Source organism: Ctenopharyngodon idella, chromosome 4, assembly GCF_019924925.1.
Source record: "Ctenopharyngodon idella isolate HZGC_01 chromosome 4, HZGC01, whole genome shotgun sequence".
NCBI lineage: Eukaryota > Metazoa > Chordata > Actinopteri > Cypriniformes > Xenocyprididae > Ctenopharyngodon > Ctenopharyngodon idella.
In genome coordinates, this window is record NC_067223.1 from 22788384 (window position 1) to 22802930 (window position 14547).

The 14547-nt window shown below is 38.7% G+C and overlaps 3 protein-coding genes and 1 long non-coding RNA gene across 6 annotated transcripts in view; all 4 read left to right on the forward strand.

The window, feature by feature from the left end:
- The window catches only part of LOC127511155 (gastrula zinc finger protein XlCGF8.2DB-like), a 146271-nt gene that overhangs the window by 59014 nt on the left and 72710 nt on the right, over positions 1-14547 (forward strand). The gene's annotated exons all lie outside the window — the stretch shown is intronic.
- LOC127511188 (gastrula zinc finger protein XlCGF8.2DB-like) overlaps positions 1-14547 on the forward strand; it is a 163346-nt gene that overhangs the window by 49469 nt on the left and 99330 nt on the right. Inside the window, exon 1 of one of the 2 annotated variants that reach the window (XM_051891882.1) lies at positions 7049-7064. The exons of the other annotated variant lie outside the window; for it this stretch is intronic. The gene's annotated coding sequence lies outside the window, so the exon portion shown is untranslated. Of the gene's footprint in view, positions 1-7048; positions 7065-14547 lie in introns of those variants that run through there. 2 annotated transcript variants of the gene reach the window in all.
- LOC127511286 (uncharacterized) lies at positions 34-1472 on the forward strand. The gene is made up of 2 exons (XR_007929968.1): positions 34-253; positions 525-1472. It is a non-coding gene; the product is annotated as an uncharacterized LOC127511286 (long non-coding RNA).
- Positions 7636-12205, forward strand: LOC127511182 (gastrula zinc finger protein XlCGF57.1-like). Its single transcript, XM_051891873.1, has 2 exons — positions 7636-7842; positions 10405-12205. Exons 1-2 carry the CDS (start codon positions 7722-7724, stop codon positions 11547-11549), a joined length of 1266 nt encoding a protein of 421 aa, XP_051747833.1. The 5' UTR covers positions 7636-7721; the 3' UTR covers positions 11550-12205.

Below are 14547 nucleotides of genomic sequence, written 5' to 3' on the forward strand. Positions count from 1 at the left end.
GGTTAAAATGTATAAAATAAAAATTTTTTTTTTAGAAAATAAGTGATGGTTTCTCTAGATAAGACCCTTATTCCTCGTCTGGGATCGCGTAGAACGCTTTGAAGCTGCACTGAAACTGTAATTTTGACCTTCAGCCGTTTGGAGGCCATTGAAGTCCACAATATGGAGAAAAATCCTGGAATGTTTTCATCAAAAACCTTCATTTCTTTTCAACTGAAGAAAGAAAGACATGAACATCTTGGATGACATGGGGGTGAGTAAATTATCAGGAAATTTTAATTTGAAAGTGAACTAATCCTTTAAAGAGTTTTTGATACAGTAGAATGAAATAGCGGTCTCTAAAGCCTTGGTGAAACATTACAGAAGTCAAAGTGTCAGTTCACAATGAACATGACATTAAATACAACACGAGACTTTAAATACAACACAAGATATTAAATGCAAAGCATAAAACAACTCATAGTCTAAGAGTGAAAGAGCTGTAATGTTGCTGCACTTAATAACATTCTTGTGTGTAATTTCAGGTGAAATCATTCAGTCTCAGTGTCACATTTTGTCCGATAAAGACATCCGAGGCTACTACAAAGCAGGATACCGAAACCTGGTGTTGAAGTACAGCTACATGGGAATCGTGGATCAGAAGCAGCATGAGCGTCTGGATGCGTGGGTGACTCAGGACCAGCACGAGGACACCAACACTGCAGAGTACAGCCAGCTTCTGCAGGAATTAAAGTAAAAATGTCTAATGTTTATGAACACGTTTTCTTCAGAGCTTCATGATAAATATGATGATGGTAAGGAAGATGATAATAAGTAGTACTACAAAAAGTAGGAAATGATTGATCTCTGCCATTGAAATCTCAAAAAAAAAAAAAAAAAAAAAAATAGCAAGTTAAGTTGTCTTGTTCTATTGGTAGATCATTTTTTAAGCATTTATTTCTAGAAAGCAGCAATAGAATAAGAGCATTTAAACTCAAAATCAGTAAAAATGTCTAAGTTTGCATGATGATAATGTTGTAATGTGTGTGTTTGGGGTTTAAACATGTAGAGGGTTAAAATATTACAGGGTTATTTCACAAAACATGAATTGTATTCCAAATATAAGAATGTGGGGTTGTGATTAATGGTGTTGGGTTGTGATTAAATGTTGAAAATATATAACACAAAATCTAAAAGCAAATTTTCAGCTTCTTTTCAGTAAACTGATGTACACATTACAGCTCAGAACAGGAGCATGCCCAGTTTCAAGCTTCTCCCTGATTAAAACTACAAACACTGTGAAATCATTTTACTTAAAACTGTGCTAAATTTATAATCCCATACTTTTTCATAATCAGTGAAATGAGTTTCTGAACATCTACATTTTACACGTGTGTATTGTAAAATGTTTCGTTAGTAATCTGCATGATGCTGGATTTATACTTGTAACTCTCGGTTTCTGAAATATTTCCCAATAAAATTTCAATATTTTATTTTTGTGTCATTTTTATTCTTAAAAATGAGATTATCACCTATTATGGAAAGTAGGAAAGAGATAAATGACTAAACACATGGTAAAACTGATCTGACTGAATGACTTTATTTTAATTATTTTAAAAAATCTCAATCAAAAATCACTCTATGGCATTTGATTAAAACTTTTTAGATAATTAAATTGTTTTCTATTTTTAGCAATAAAATACTGCTATAGCTTAAAACCCAGTGTCTGTATACTGTATGAGTGGACAACATTTATTCTCATTGTATGGTTTTGAAGGCTTGTTTTGGGTTGAATTGGGAGTCTAAGTTTGGAAATTTTTCACTTTATTTGGATATTTTGTGAACAACCTTCATTTAAGAGAATGTAAAGGAAACAGGTCAATTTAGCTCAAAGGGAATTATTAATTAATTTTAAAGGAAATTTTGACAGAATTGCCTATGTTACGGTCAAAAAAATGAATCATCCAGTGCTTAATTTAACTGACCATAACTATCAACTCTGCAGTGGAAATTAATATCAGAAATATAGTGAAAGTACTATTATTAGCATGGTAACAAGATCAGCAGTTTAAGACATTAAATTATATAATGCACATAACACAAGACACCTCTTTAAAATACAAGAGTTTACTGAACTTCTATCTACCCAGCTAGCAGGGAAAGTTCTCAGAACTTTGACTAACATTCCCCACAAGTTTGGTTAATGTTTTTAAAGAAAACATTTGAATGTAATGTTTTAAGAATGTTTTCTCATTTCAAATAATGTTCCTATAAGGTTAAATGTAAACTAAGAGATAACGTTTTATAAGGATTTTTTGAGGATGTTGTTGAGATAACAGATTATACAATGTTCTCAATAAAACATTGGCACAATGTTCCATAATAACAAAGGAAGAACATTCTCACAGCAACATTAGGAAAATGTTATGAGGATGTCATTGAGGCAGGAGATGAAGGAGTGTTTTTAATAAAATGTTCTTGTGTTAAAAAAGCTAGAACATTTTACCTGCAACTTTTTGAGAATGTTTTGAGGATGTTGTTGAGGTAAAGGATTGTAGAATGATCTTTTATAAAATATTGGCACAATTTTACATAATAACAAAGAAAGAACATTCTCAAAACAACATTAAAAAAAATGTTATGATGAAGTCATTGAGGCATGAGAGGATGGAGTGTTTTTTTATAAAATGTTCTTGTAATGTGACGTGTCAACAAAGCTAGAACATTTTAAATGTCACATTTTGAGGATGCTGTTGAGGTAAAAGGTTGTAAAATGATCTTTTATAAAACATTGGCGCAGTGTTCCATAATGAAGGAAAAAGTTTCTCACAACATTAAGAAAATGTTATGAGGATGTCATTGAGGAATGAGATGATGCAGTGTTTTTTATAAGACGTTCTTGTAACGTTCTTGTGTTAACAAAGCTAGAACAGTTTACCTCCAACATTTTGAGGATGTTGTGGAGATACAAGATTATGCAATGTTCTTAATAAAACATTGGCACAATGTTCCATAATAACAAAGGAAGAACATTCTCACTGTCACAGATCAGCCAGGCTCTCCACCCAACAAATCACAGCACTTACTCTCTCCAGAATACTAATCATACACACCTGCACCTGCATACTTACCTGCCAGCGAGGTGTGTACTTCTGCTATCTGTCTGCTTCAGCAATCCATGATCTCCGTCATCGGTAAGGAAAAGACATTTCATTATCCTCCATCTCAGTTCAATGTAAATCATCATGTCACTGTCTACTCACCTGTTTCCTGTCTGAACGCTCATTTGCTGAAAAATAAAGAACCTGTTACTGCATTTCTCTGTCTCTGAGTCTGTATTCCATAACACTCACAGTGACATTAGGAAAATGTTATGAGGGTATCACTGAGGCCTGAGATGGTAAACATTCTTGTAATGTGACATGTTAACAAAGCTAGAACATTTCACCTGTGACATTTTGAGGATGTTTTAAAGATGTTGTTGAGGTAAAAGGTTGCAGAATGATCTTTTATAAAAGATTGACACAATGTTCCATAATAACAAAGGAGGAATATCAAATCAACATTTGTAAAATGTTTTGAGGTTATTTTTGAGGCCTGGGATGGCAAAATGTTTTTAATAAAACATTCCTGTTAAGTGGTGTTTTAACAAAAGTAGAACATTTTGCCTGAAACATTATGAATCTACAGCTCTACAGATGTCTGCTAGAGAGGCGCCTTGTGCCAACGCCCAGGAGGAGGCAACACTCAGAGTAGAGTGAGCTCTCACACCAAGTGGGCATAGCTCACCTTGGGATTGATACGCCAAGACGATGGCATCCACTATCCAGTGGGCTAACGTCTGCTTAGAGACAGACTTTCCCTTCTGCTGGCCTCCATAACAGACAAAGAGCTGATCTGAGGTCCTGAAACTCTGTGTACGGTCCACATAGAGACGTAGAGCATGCATTGGGCACAGAGATGCTAGGGCTGGGTCTGCCTCCTCTGGGGGCAGTGCTTGCAAGTTCAGACCTGGTCCCTGAAAGGAGTGGTGGGAACATTGGGCACATATCCAGGCCGGGGCCTCAAGATAACATGAGGGTAGGCCAGCCCGAACTCCAGGCACGTTTCATTGACCAAAAATGCTTGCAGGCACTTGCAGGCCCTCTACATAGAAGTGAGCGCAGTCAGACACGCCTCCTCAAGGGAGCTGAAGTGATAGTGTCTAGGGTAGGTCACTAAACCCTCCGGTCCAGAGACCACACGTGGAGTTTCCAGATGTCTGGACATGGGGGCCATATGGTGCCCCATCCCTGAGAAAGAATATCTTTCCTCAGGGGAATCTGCCATGGAGGGGCTGTTGTGAGGAGCATGAGTTCCAGGAACCAAAACGGCGCAGCCAGCAAGACCTGCTCCTCGTCCTCCCTGACCTTGCACAGGCGTTTCTGCATTAGTATTTTGAATGGAAGCTTGTGAATGGCCCGATTCAAAACACGCAGATCCAAGATTGGTCGTAACCCACCACTCTTCTTGGGGACGATGAAGTAGGGACTGTAGAATCCTGACCTCAATGGCTGGAGTGACCGGTTCTATCACGTACTTCGCCAGGAGGACTGCGATCTCCGCATGCAGGACAGGGGCCTCTACCTTCACCACTGAGGTGAAACAGATGCTGCTGAACCTGGGGGGACGCCGGGCGAACTGAATCACATAGCTAAGTCTAATCATCCAAATGAGCCAGCGTAACAGACCGGGAAGAGCTAACCAGGCTCCCAGAGACCGAACCAACGGGACCAATGGAACCACAGATGTACCCATGGTGGGGCAGCGAGGTGAAGCATAGGGGCCTGACCCGGAAGACACAGCATCCCAGAGTGGGGCCGTGAGTGTAACACTTACTAAGCTCCGTGGTTCCCACGAGGGAGTGGCTGGAGATGCGTGAGGAGGCACTGCATCCTCGAACCGTGGACTCCTACCTGTTGGCGAAAGAGAAATGGGATAAGAGTGGCAAGGCATAGCGTCGCTGACTGTCAAACCGTATTTCTCCTTACCCAGAGATTGAGGAAACTTCTCTTTTTTTGGGGGGCCAGTGGCAGAACAGAAATAAAACATTCTCCACCCGGCCCTTATCCGGGGAAAAAGCAGCTCCCTCCATCTCCAGGGCACCCTTCTCAGGGTTTTGCCGACCACTTGGAAGATTAGCGGTGGCCGAGACGGGTGTCGTCGTCTTCTTATTAATGAGTGAGTCATTCACTCAACTGATTTGTTCAAACAGCTAATTCAAGCATGAGATTTGTCTTTAATAAATAGGTTACTGAATCATTGACTCACCTGATGTGCGTTTCCCAAAGCGAACTATGGTCGGAAGTTCCGTTGTTACCAATAGAGTTCAATGGGACTTAAGACCATAGTTCAACAACAATGTTTTCAGGAAACGCACCCCTGATTTGTTAAAACCCCAGCATACATTCATCAATGACACACCGCTCTGTTCAGACACACACAACAGTTTTACTGTTCTACTGTTTTCGATGGCGAAACTGTCCAGAAACACACAATATTGCTCCTGAAATGCAACACAGTATTAACTCCTTGTTTATTGAACTGTTTGTATAAAATGAATTTCACATTTGCAATTGTGCAGATATTCTGTAAAAAAAAAATACCAATCTTTCTTTTGATCTATACCTATTAAATCTTATTTTTTACTATCTTTTAACAGACAGATGATACTAGTGTAAGAGAGCTTGATGATGACAACTTGTCAAGGTACGTTCCTATCTATGACACGACTGCTGCAAGGGGCTTCTGTAATGGGCCTATCCTAAATTAGGCCAAACAGGGTAGGGCCTATTAAGGAGTGTCCTACAGTTCAGTCCTGTTGTCAGTTAGCAGTTTCTCCAAAGTCTCCAGACTTCTTTCTTTTTCTTTGGATGCTCTTTGAAGGCCACTGGACTTTGAGATGAAGCTCAGTTTTTCTTGTGACTCAGCTTTTTCTGCATTATTGTCATCAGCAGACTTCAGAAGGACCCTCATATTCTCCTTTTGTTTCTTCTCTTTTGATTTTATCTCTGCCATTAGTCCTTTCCTCTTCTGTGCCTTCTGTTCGTCTTGCTCTTTGGACATCAAGATACAGAGCCGATCGTCCATATATGTCAGGTAGGGCCCCCTTGCTCATCACTACATAAAAGACCTGTACACTAAAACATTCAGGAATTACAACCATTCAGTTTAGATTTTCCATTTTTTAAGTCTACATTTAAAAAGTTATGAAAGTAAACAAAATGAATACTAAAGCATGAGCATATTTACTTAGAGCAAATTATCTCAGTCAAGATGAACTCTTCTTGTGTGCTTGCCACTTTAGAATCAATCTTAAAAAATACTTTCAGGAAATGCATTAATACAATGTGAAGAAATAATTCTTTATTTGTGTATCATTTATAAACAGGACATTTATTGAACTGGCAGATTTTAATACATATAATAGAAACAATTTGGAAAAACAATCTGCACAAATGCAGAGCTTTCTGTGGAGTTCAGCAGGAGTTCATTAGTGAGCGATTTAAATCACTACATAGGCAGCAACTCACACAAATGACCCTTGACACTGGAGACTTGACTTACTTTTGATTTAATCAAAAATCTGTGAAATGTTGCATTTTTAATTGGACTAAACCTTTTAGCAATCATTTTTGGTTTTGAATGAACATTTATACTTGAAAAATGGTATTGCTTCTTTTACTTATACTGATTCTTGAAAGATACATTTTTACACAATTTATATCTATTTTTTGACTCAAATGAACTTTATATGTCCACATTTTTAATATTGGTAAAAACACAATGACTCTTGCATGTGTTTCAATTCGGGCACATGTATGAACTCTGCTTTATGAACTCATACTCTTTTTAACAATTTTTTTTTTTTTTTTCACATATGTCACTATTTTTATACAATGATTATCTGGTAAAAATAGTACATTTCTAGAGACTTTGTGATTGCAGACAGGAGCGTGTGAACGGGACTTTTATTTTGGACTGGCGACATGGCGTCATAAAGCTGCACAGCGCTCCTGCATCGGTTGTGATTCGGCTGAAGAAAGGTTTGTTTAAAGAATTGAATCTATTTACAACGATAGAACACTTTCAATCTTAGTTATTTATTAGTTAGTTGTATTAACCAACGTTACTTATTTACTGTTGAATATAACACTGTAATGGTATATTTTGACACGAATTCGGTCACTGGCGAGTAGTGATGGAGAAACGGAGCTTTTCGAAACTCCGAGTCAACTGAATCAAATACTTTGCAAAATGATTCAGTGATTCTTAGCGCTCGTACTGGTAAAAGTGTAAATGAACGAGAACAACAAACACTAACACGTGTAATGACAACTTATACAAACCAACTATTTTCATGAAAGTGTAATAAATTAAATATAATCTATAATTCATTATATACCAAAATGATCATAAACACCTAAATATGAAGTGTATGTTTAGTTTGTTCTTTTATTAAATTGCAGCGTTTTTTTTTTAGCTAATCAGTCATTTAAGTCCATTAATTCTCACTCTGACTGACTCCCTCACCAGTGCACTGAACTACTGAACTAGAGCTGACTGAGACGCACCCAGAGATTTAGTTTGAATGTATTTTTCTTTCTGTTAATTATTCTCATCTTAAACAGGACAGAGTGTTCAAACACACAGAATAACTCCCAGTGAAGTGATTGGGATCTACATGACACACTATTGTAAAGATGGCATTTATTAAAGAGGAGAATGAAGACGTGAAGATGGCGTTTATTAAAGAGGAGAGTGAAGACTTGAAGATTGAAGAAACATTCATAGTGAAACATGAAGATACTGAGGAACAAACAGGTTGGTTTCATTCTCAAAGCTAGGGGCGGATTAAGGTCTACACAGGCCCCTAGAATCAGGAATTTCTAGAGGCCCCCCGCCCTACAAATTATATACAATATCCCGGAAATCGAGCAAGCGAGAGAGAAAGCCTGTTTCCCCCTGGTATTAAGATGCGTTTTTGGTGATCCGATCACAAGTGGTCAGCCAAGACGCATTACCATTACGATCTCTGGTTTTCAATAAAGGAAAACAGAAATAAGTATATGCTATATAAGGGGATTTTACGGTACTGCTGCATAGATGGTTGTGTGAATGGCTTGCAGACATAATAACTTATTTGTATTAGGTTTGCATTTGGATATAGCCTATATTTAGACATTATTAGAGACTACCTTTTGTCAAAATTGAGATTGTTTTTTGGTTAATTTGTTTAATTTGAATTTTACACTAAGCAACAAATATTATCCAAAAGTATGAATGAATTTGTAATTCCAATCGAAATATCAATAAACAGCAGTTCTGCTAAAAAAAAATTAAAAAATACAGAAAGATTTTTAAAACCACGGTTGTAAGGATCCCAGGATCAATTTAATTGAGTTAAAAATATTGTTCATGGCAACAAAGTAGGCTACTATTTCTACTATAGGCTACTATTTACTTCTGCCAGACGGCTCCAGTCTCGTTGCAAAATGGCTGACATGGATTTTGTTGAGAGGGTAGCTGCACTTTACGTGCTATGGAAGGCTGAAAAACGGCGTAGACTCATTCGGCGCCATGTCTGGGTCCATCAATATGTGTGTGTGTATATATATATATATATATATATATAGCATTTTTACAACTTACCAGATTGTCCGACCTCCTCACTCACTTTCTTCCAAGCAAGATTCTTTTTATTCCTATTTCTATGAAAGTACGAAGATGTATCGTACAGCTCCGGGTATCCACATACAGCGACGATGTCTGTTAGAGTATAGAAAAAAATTGTATTGCGCATGTGTCGGTCATCCGCAGTTGAGAATACTTTGAAAGATGCACGGACAAGTGAAGTATACTCGGCCCATTCGTCTTCAGAAGAGAAGTGAATTGCGGCCTCTCTTTGTCAAGAAGTGAATCAAACGGACGCGCTTAATGTTCCGTGTGATTGGGTGTTTGCCGCATATGTTGCACTTTCAGGTGCACGCGCTTCAGAGTTAATCACAAACTCTGGGTCAAACCTGAGTTGACAGAGAGCTTTTATACTTAGCGTTGTGAGACCGCTGAAACTGATCTAAACCAGGTTGGATTTATCTGGATTTGGCAACTCTAAACCTACTCTGAAACTGCAACAGGCCTCTGGCAATAAAGCTCTTTATGGTTGAGAATATATTTAATTTTAACTGTTGTTTTTTATAATTTTATATTAATTAAAGTGACACAATCATTAGAGATGAACCATTCAAGAGTAGTTTCTAGCAATTGCATCTTATTTTAACTTATTGCATTAACTTATTGTTTCTAAGTAATTGTCTGTATATTTGTTTTAATTTATTTGTTGTGGGTCAGATGAGGGGCTACGGAGCCCTTAAAGGGACATGGTGATGGGGAAAAAAATGTATATTTGCTATCCTTTTGTGTCCTGGGTAAATACAACACAAAGCTTTCCAGAGAGAACGCAGGAACTGAGTTTGACACCCCTGCTTTAGGGGCTCCGTATTGGTCTGACCATTTAAATGAAAATCAAAAGGAGATGTTTGTATTGTATTATTGTGCTGTTTTCTGTCTCTTCAACTGAAAAACACTTAAAGTTACCCCACATTGACTCTTTTACCTGCTGTTTTTCACATGGCTGATCTACACTGTGAAATGCAATTCCATTAAGAGCACTAGTAATTTGGGGCCAGTTGTTCAAAAGTTATTCTGATCGGATTTCGGCTATCGGATTGGATCAAATCTTGAAAATGGGTTGTTCAAAAGGAAAAAAGGATTCTGAAATCCAATCTTGGTTTTGATCTGGATAAAATTACCAGTTTGTGTTGTTTAAAACTTTTTAGTATGAATTGGGATACCTTTGATCCAAAAAATCTGGATTATACTGATCCCATCAGAAGGATGGATTTCAGGAACAAAAATGTAATAAAACTTTAAAACTGGTCAAAAAAATACAACATATTTATCATGTAATATACATACACACATTTTTTATTTTGCTCTTGATTAGTTTATCTGTTAAAGTAATAAATTAGAGGCTACATATTTATTATTTTGGTAACCTACTGTAAAGTAAAGATTTGGTGCCATAAAATAATCCACAAACAGCAAACAAAACAAAAATATTATATTTGACTCAAAGTGTTTTTATCACTGTTTGTGAACTACATTGGAACAATTATAAGAGATGAACCTGTCGAAAGTTCTTTGCAAGCGAATGCACAGTTTCTCGAGTGAACGCTATGTGGAACTTTTCTGAGAGATTGCAAAAGCATTGAATGCTCCCTCCCTCCCCCTGGTTTTTATGATTTACATGTCTAAATGTTTTGTTGTCTGTTGCTTTGTGCCATTAAACTAGTGTTAATTTACATTTGTCTCTTTTTGCCTTAGACCTGATGGTGCTGAAAAAGGAGAGTGAAGTATTGAATGAAATGGAAGAGAAAGATCAATATAAGAATCATCCTGATTTCATAACTGGAGAAAAAACTTTTAGTCGCTCACGAAAAAAGGCTAAAAAGACAGGAACTAGAAGTAATTTCACCTGCCAACAGTGTGGAAAGACTTTTACTCAAAAAGCAAGCCTCAACAGACACATGGGAGTTCATGCTGTAGAGAAGTCTTTCACATGCCAACAGTGTGGTAACAGATTCACCTTAAAAAAAAGCCTTAACAGGCACATGAAAATTCACACTGGAGAGAGCCTTTTCACCTGCCAACAATGTGGAATAAGTTTCACTCAAAAAGGAGACCTTAAAGCCCACATGAGAATTCACACTGGGGAGAGTCCTTTCATCTGCCAACAGTGTGGAAACAGATTCACCCTAAAAAAAAGCCTTAACAGGCACATGAAAATTCACACTGGAGAGAGGCCTTTCACATGCCCTCAGTGTGGAAAGAGTTTTGCTCAAAAAATTACCCTCAACAGACACATGAGCGTTCATGCTGGAGAGAAGCCTTTCACCTGCCAACAGTGTGGAAGAAGTTTCAACCGAAAAGGAAACCTTAAATTCCACATGACAATTCACACCGAAGAGAAGCCTTTCACCTGCCAACAATGTGGAATAAGTTTCACTCAAAAAGAAAGTTTTAACAGACACATTAGAATCCACACCAGAGAGAAGCCTTACACCTGTCAACAGTGTGGAAGGAGTTTTGATCAACATAAAAACTTTAAAGTCCACATGAGAATTCACTCTGGAGAGGAACCCTACATGTGCACTCAGTGTGGAAAGAGTTTCAATCAAAAACGAAACTTTAAATACCACATGAGAATTCACTCTGGTGATCAACCCTACACATGTCCTCAGTGTGGAAAGAGTTTCAATCAAAAACAATACTTTAAAGACCACATAAGTATTCACACTGGAGTGAAGCCTTTCACCTGCCAACAATGTGGGAAAAGTTTCAACCGAAAAGGAATCCTTAACAGACACATGAGAGTTCACACTGGAGAGAAGCCGTTTACATGTGGTCACTGTGGGAAAAGTTTTGGGTATAAAATAGCCCTGAAGTGCCACATGAGCATTCACGTATAAGAGAACTGTTTTTGTATGTCATCAGTGTGGAATTAATTTCACAGACAAGAAACACCTCATGTTTGATGTGCTGATTATTGTTATGGTACTAAATCTCCTTGGAGGGCTAAAATCCCTTTTAATGTCCAGTGACTACAAGAGGAGTAAATAAGCCATAGTCAAGAAATTAGATTCAATGTATTGATTAGTCAAATAAAGAATAAACTTGTTACAGTTTTACATGTCAACAGAAGTATAAATCTGTATCAAATAAAATACATAAAACTGTGTAGGCCTTTGCAAAATAATAAACAATATAACAGAAACAGGTTTTTGATTCCAAAGATAGAGATGTGGCAATAGCCGCTTTTCCATTGCGAGCCAGGGCTTTCAGCTGGCCAGGTGGGGCTAATAGCCTCGGACCTGTAGGACCAAGCCCAAAGCCCCCGCTGTGTTTCCACCATTGGGCCAGAATCTCCGCAGTGCTTCGCTTAACACTTCTCTCTGAAACAATGTCACACAACCCCATCATTTCAACAACAAAGGGAAGTTTTATCAGACTGGAAACTAGCGAGATTGTGAAATGAACATAATAAATGTTTGCCTTTTTGTTTTTTACTTAAAGCATCAATGTTTTACCACAGTTTTACAATAAAAAGTTATACATTGAAAATTAATTTTTGTCAGGATTGCACAGTAATAGTACAGAAATAGTGTTTTTTACCGTTATTTCACAAAAGAGGGAGGATACATACTTATTCAGTCACGTCTGTTTCTGTATATTTTATTCACAGGACAGCATAAAACTCTGGGGCTTTAGTAATGGGGGTAGTAACGGGAGCACAGGCAAACTTGAGCAGAAAACAATGACAACTGATTACAAGGCTTAAACAAGACATGAATGCAATGAAAATTAAACCAGAAACATAAAACAGAACTTAAACCATTACAGAACCCTGCCCTCCCAGAAGGCCTGTCCTTGCACCGTAAATCCACTGGGGTAGGTGGGCGACCTGGAGGCTGACAAGGGGTGGATTCAGGCGAACATGCAGCCACCAGGGCGGTGCAGGCAGTTCAGGGGGCCATGGCAGATCGGCCTCTGTGGCCTTGACCTGGGGGCTTTGCTTGGCCACTACGGCCTAGGACATTTACAGTAGCGCACCCTCCCCCCCAAAAAAGTTTCTTGGGACGATCTATCGGGTTGTGGATTGGAGTGGGCTCTTGGGCTGGAGTAGACTCTGGAACGGGCTTTTAGGCTAGAGTCCTCACTGGACTTATGATGGAAGCTGGAGTCCTCTCTGGACTCACAACGGGGACAGGAGTGTGCTCTGGACGATAGACAGGGGCTGGAGCTTTCACTGGACGACAGTCAGTGGCTGGTATGTTGGTTTCCTCCTCACTCTCCACAGTGGTTATGGGGGATCCATTGTGGACAGGCACCCACTCAACATAGTCCTGGAAGCTCTCCCGAGGCCCGTCTCCGGGCAGGCGTGCTCTGGTCTCTGCATTGAAAAAAAAATGACAGAGGCTGGTGTCATCATAGTGAACGAAAGGAACCAAATCCACATTCCTTTGTGTGTGGGCCTTGGGAGACATTTCCCCCTGAGAGGAGGAGAATCTCCACTGCTGCTAGATCCATTTTGTTAGGTCTGTTAATCTGTCACAAGGTGGTTGCAGGGTAAGTATAAACAGGATCCAAGTGCAGCAGTAACAGGTTTATTTAAGAGAAGAATTTATCGGGTACAGGGAACACCAGACAGAATGACCACTTCAACGTAACGGTTAACAGACAACTAGACAGAACAAAACTCAGGGATTAAATAGACAGGGACTAATCAAGGACACAAGACACAGCTGACAAGACTAATTAGGTAAATGGAGAACAACAGGTGACAGGAATCCAACAATCAGACACACAGGAAAACTAGGTAAAATTAACGGCACAGGCAAACATCAGCAGAAAACAATGACAACTGAATACAAGGCTTAAACAAGACATGAACACAATGAAATTTAAACTACAAACCCGATTCCAAAAAAGTTGGGACACTGAACAAATTTTCAAATTTCAATATTTTATTCAGAATACAACATAGATGACATATCAAATGTTTAAACTGAGAAAATGTATCATTTTAAGGGAAAAATAAGTTGATTTTAAATTTCATGGCATCAACACATCTCAAAAAAGTTGGGACAAGGCCATGTTTACCACTGTGTGGCATCCCCTCTTCTTTTTATAACAGTCTGCAAATGTCTGGGGACTGAGGAGACAAGTTGCTCAAGTTTAGGAATAGGAATGTTGTCCCATTCTTGTCTAATACAGGCTTCTAGTTGCTCAACTGTCTTAGGTCTTCTTTGTCGCATCTTCCTCTTTATGATGCTCCAAATGTTTTCTATGGGTGAAAGATCTGGACTGCAGGCTGGCCATTTCAGTACCCGGATCCTTCTTCTACGCAGCCATGATGTTGTAATCAATGCAGTATGTGGTCTGGCATTGTTATGTTGGAAAATGCAAGGCCTTCCCTGAAAGACACGATGTCTGGATGGGAGCATATGTTGTTCTAGAACTTGGATATACCTTTCAGCATTGATGGTGCCTTTCCAGATGTGTATGCTGCCCATGCCACACGCACTCATGCAACCCCATACCATCAGAGATGCAGGCTTCTGAACTGAGCGCTGATAACAACTTGGGTTGTCCTTGTCCTCTTTAGTCCGGATGACATGGCGTCCCAGTTTTCCAAAAAGAACTTCAAATTTTGATTCGTCTGACCACAGAACAGTTTTCCACTTTGCCACAGTCCATTTTAAATGAGCCTTGGCCCAGAGAAAACGCCTGCGCTTCTGGATCATGTTTAGATATGGCTTCTTTTTTGACCTATAGAGTTTTACCCGGCAACGGCGAATGGCACGGTGGATTGTGTTCACCGACAATGTTTTCTGGAAGTATTCCTGAGCCCATGTTGTGATTTCCATTACAGTAGCATTCCTGTATGTGATGCAGTGCCATCTAAGG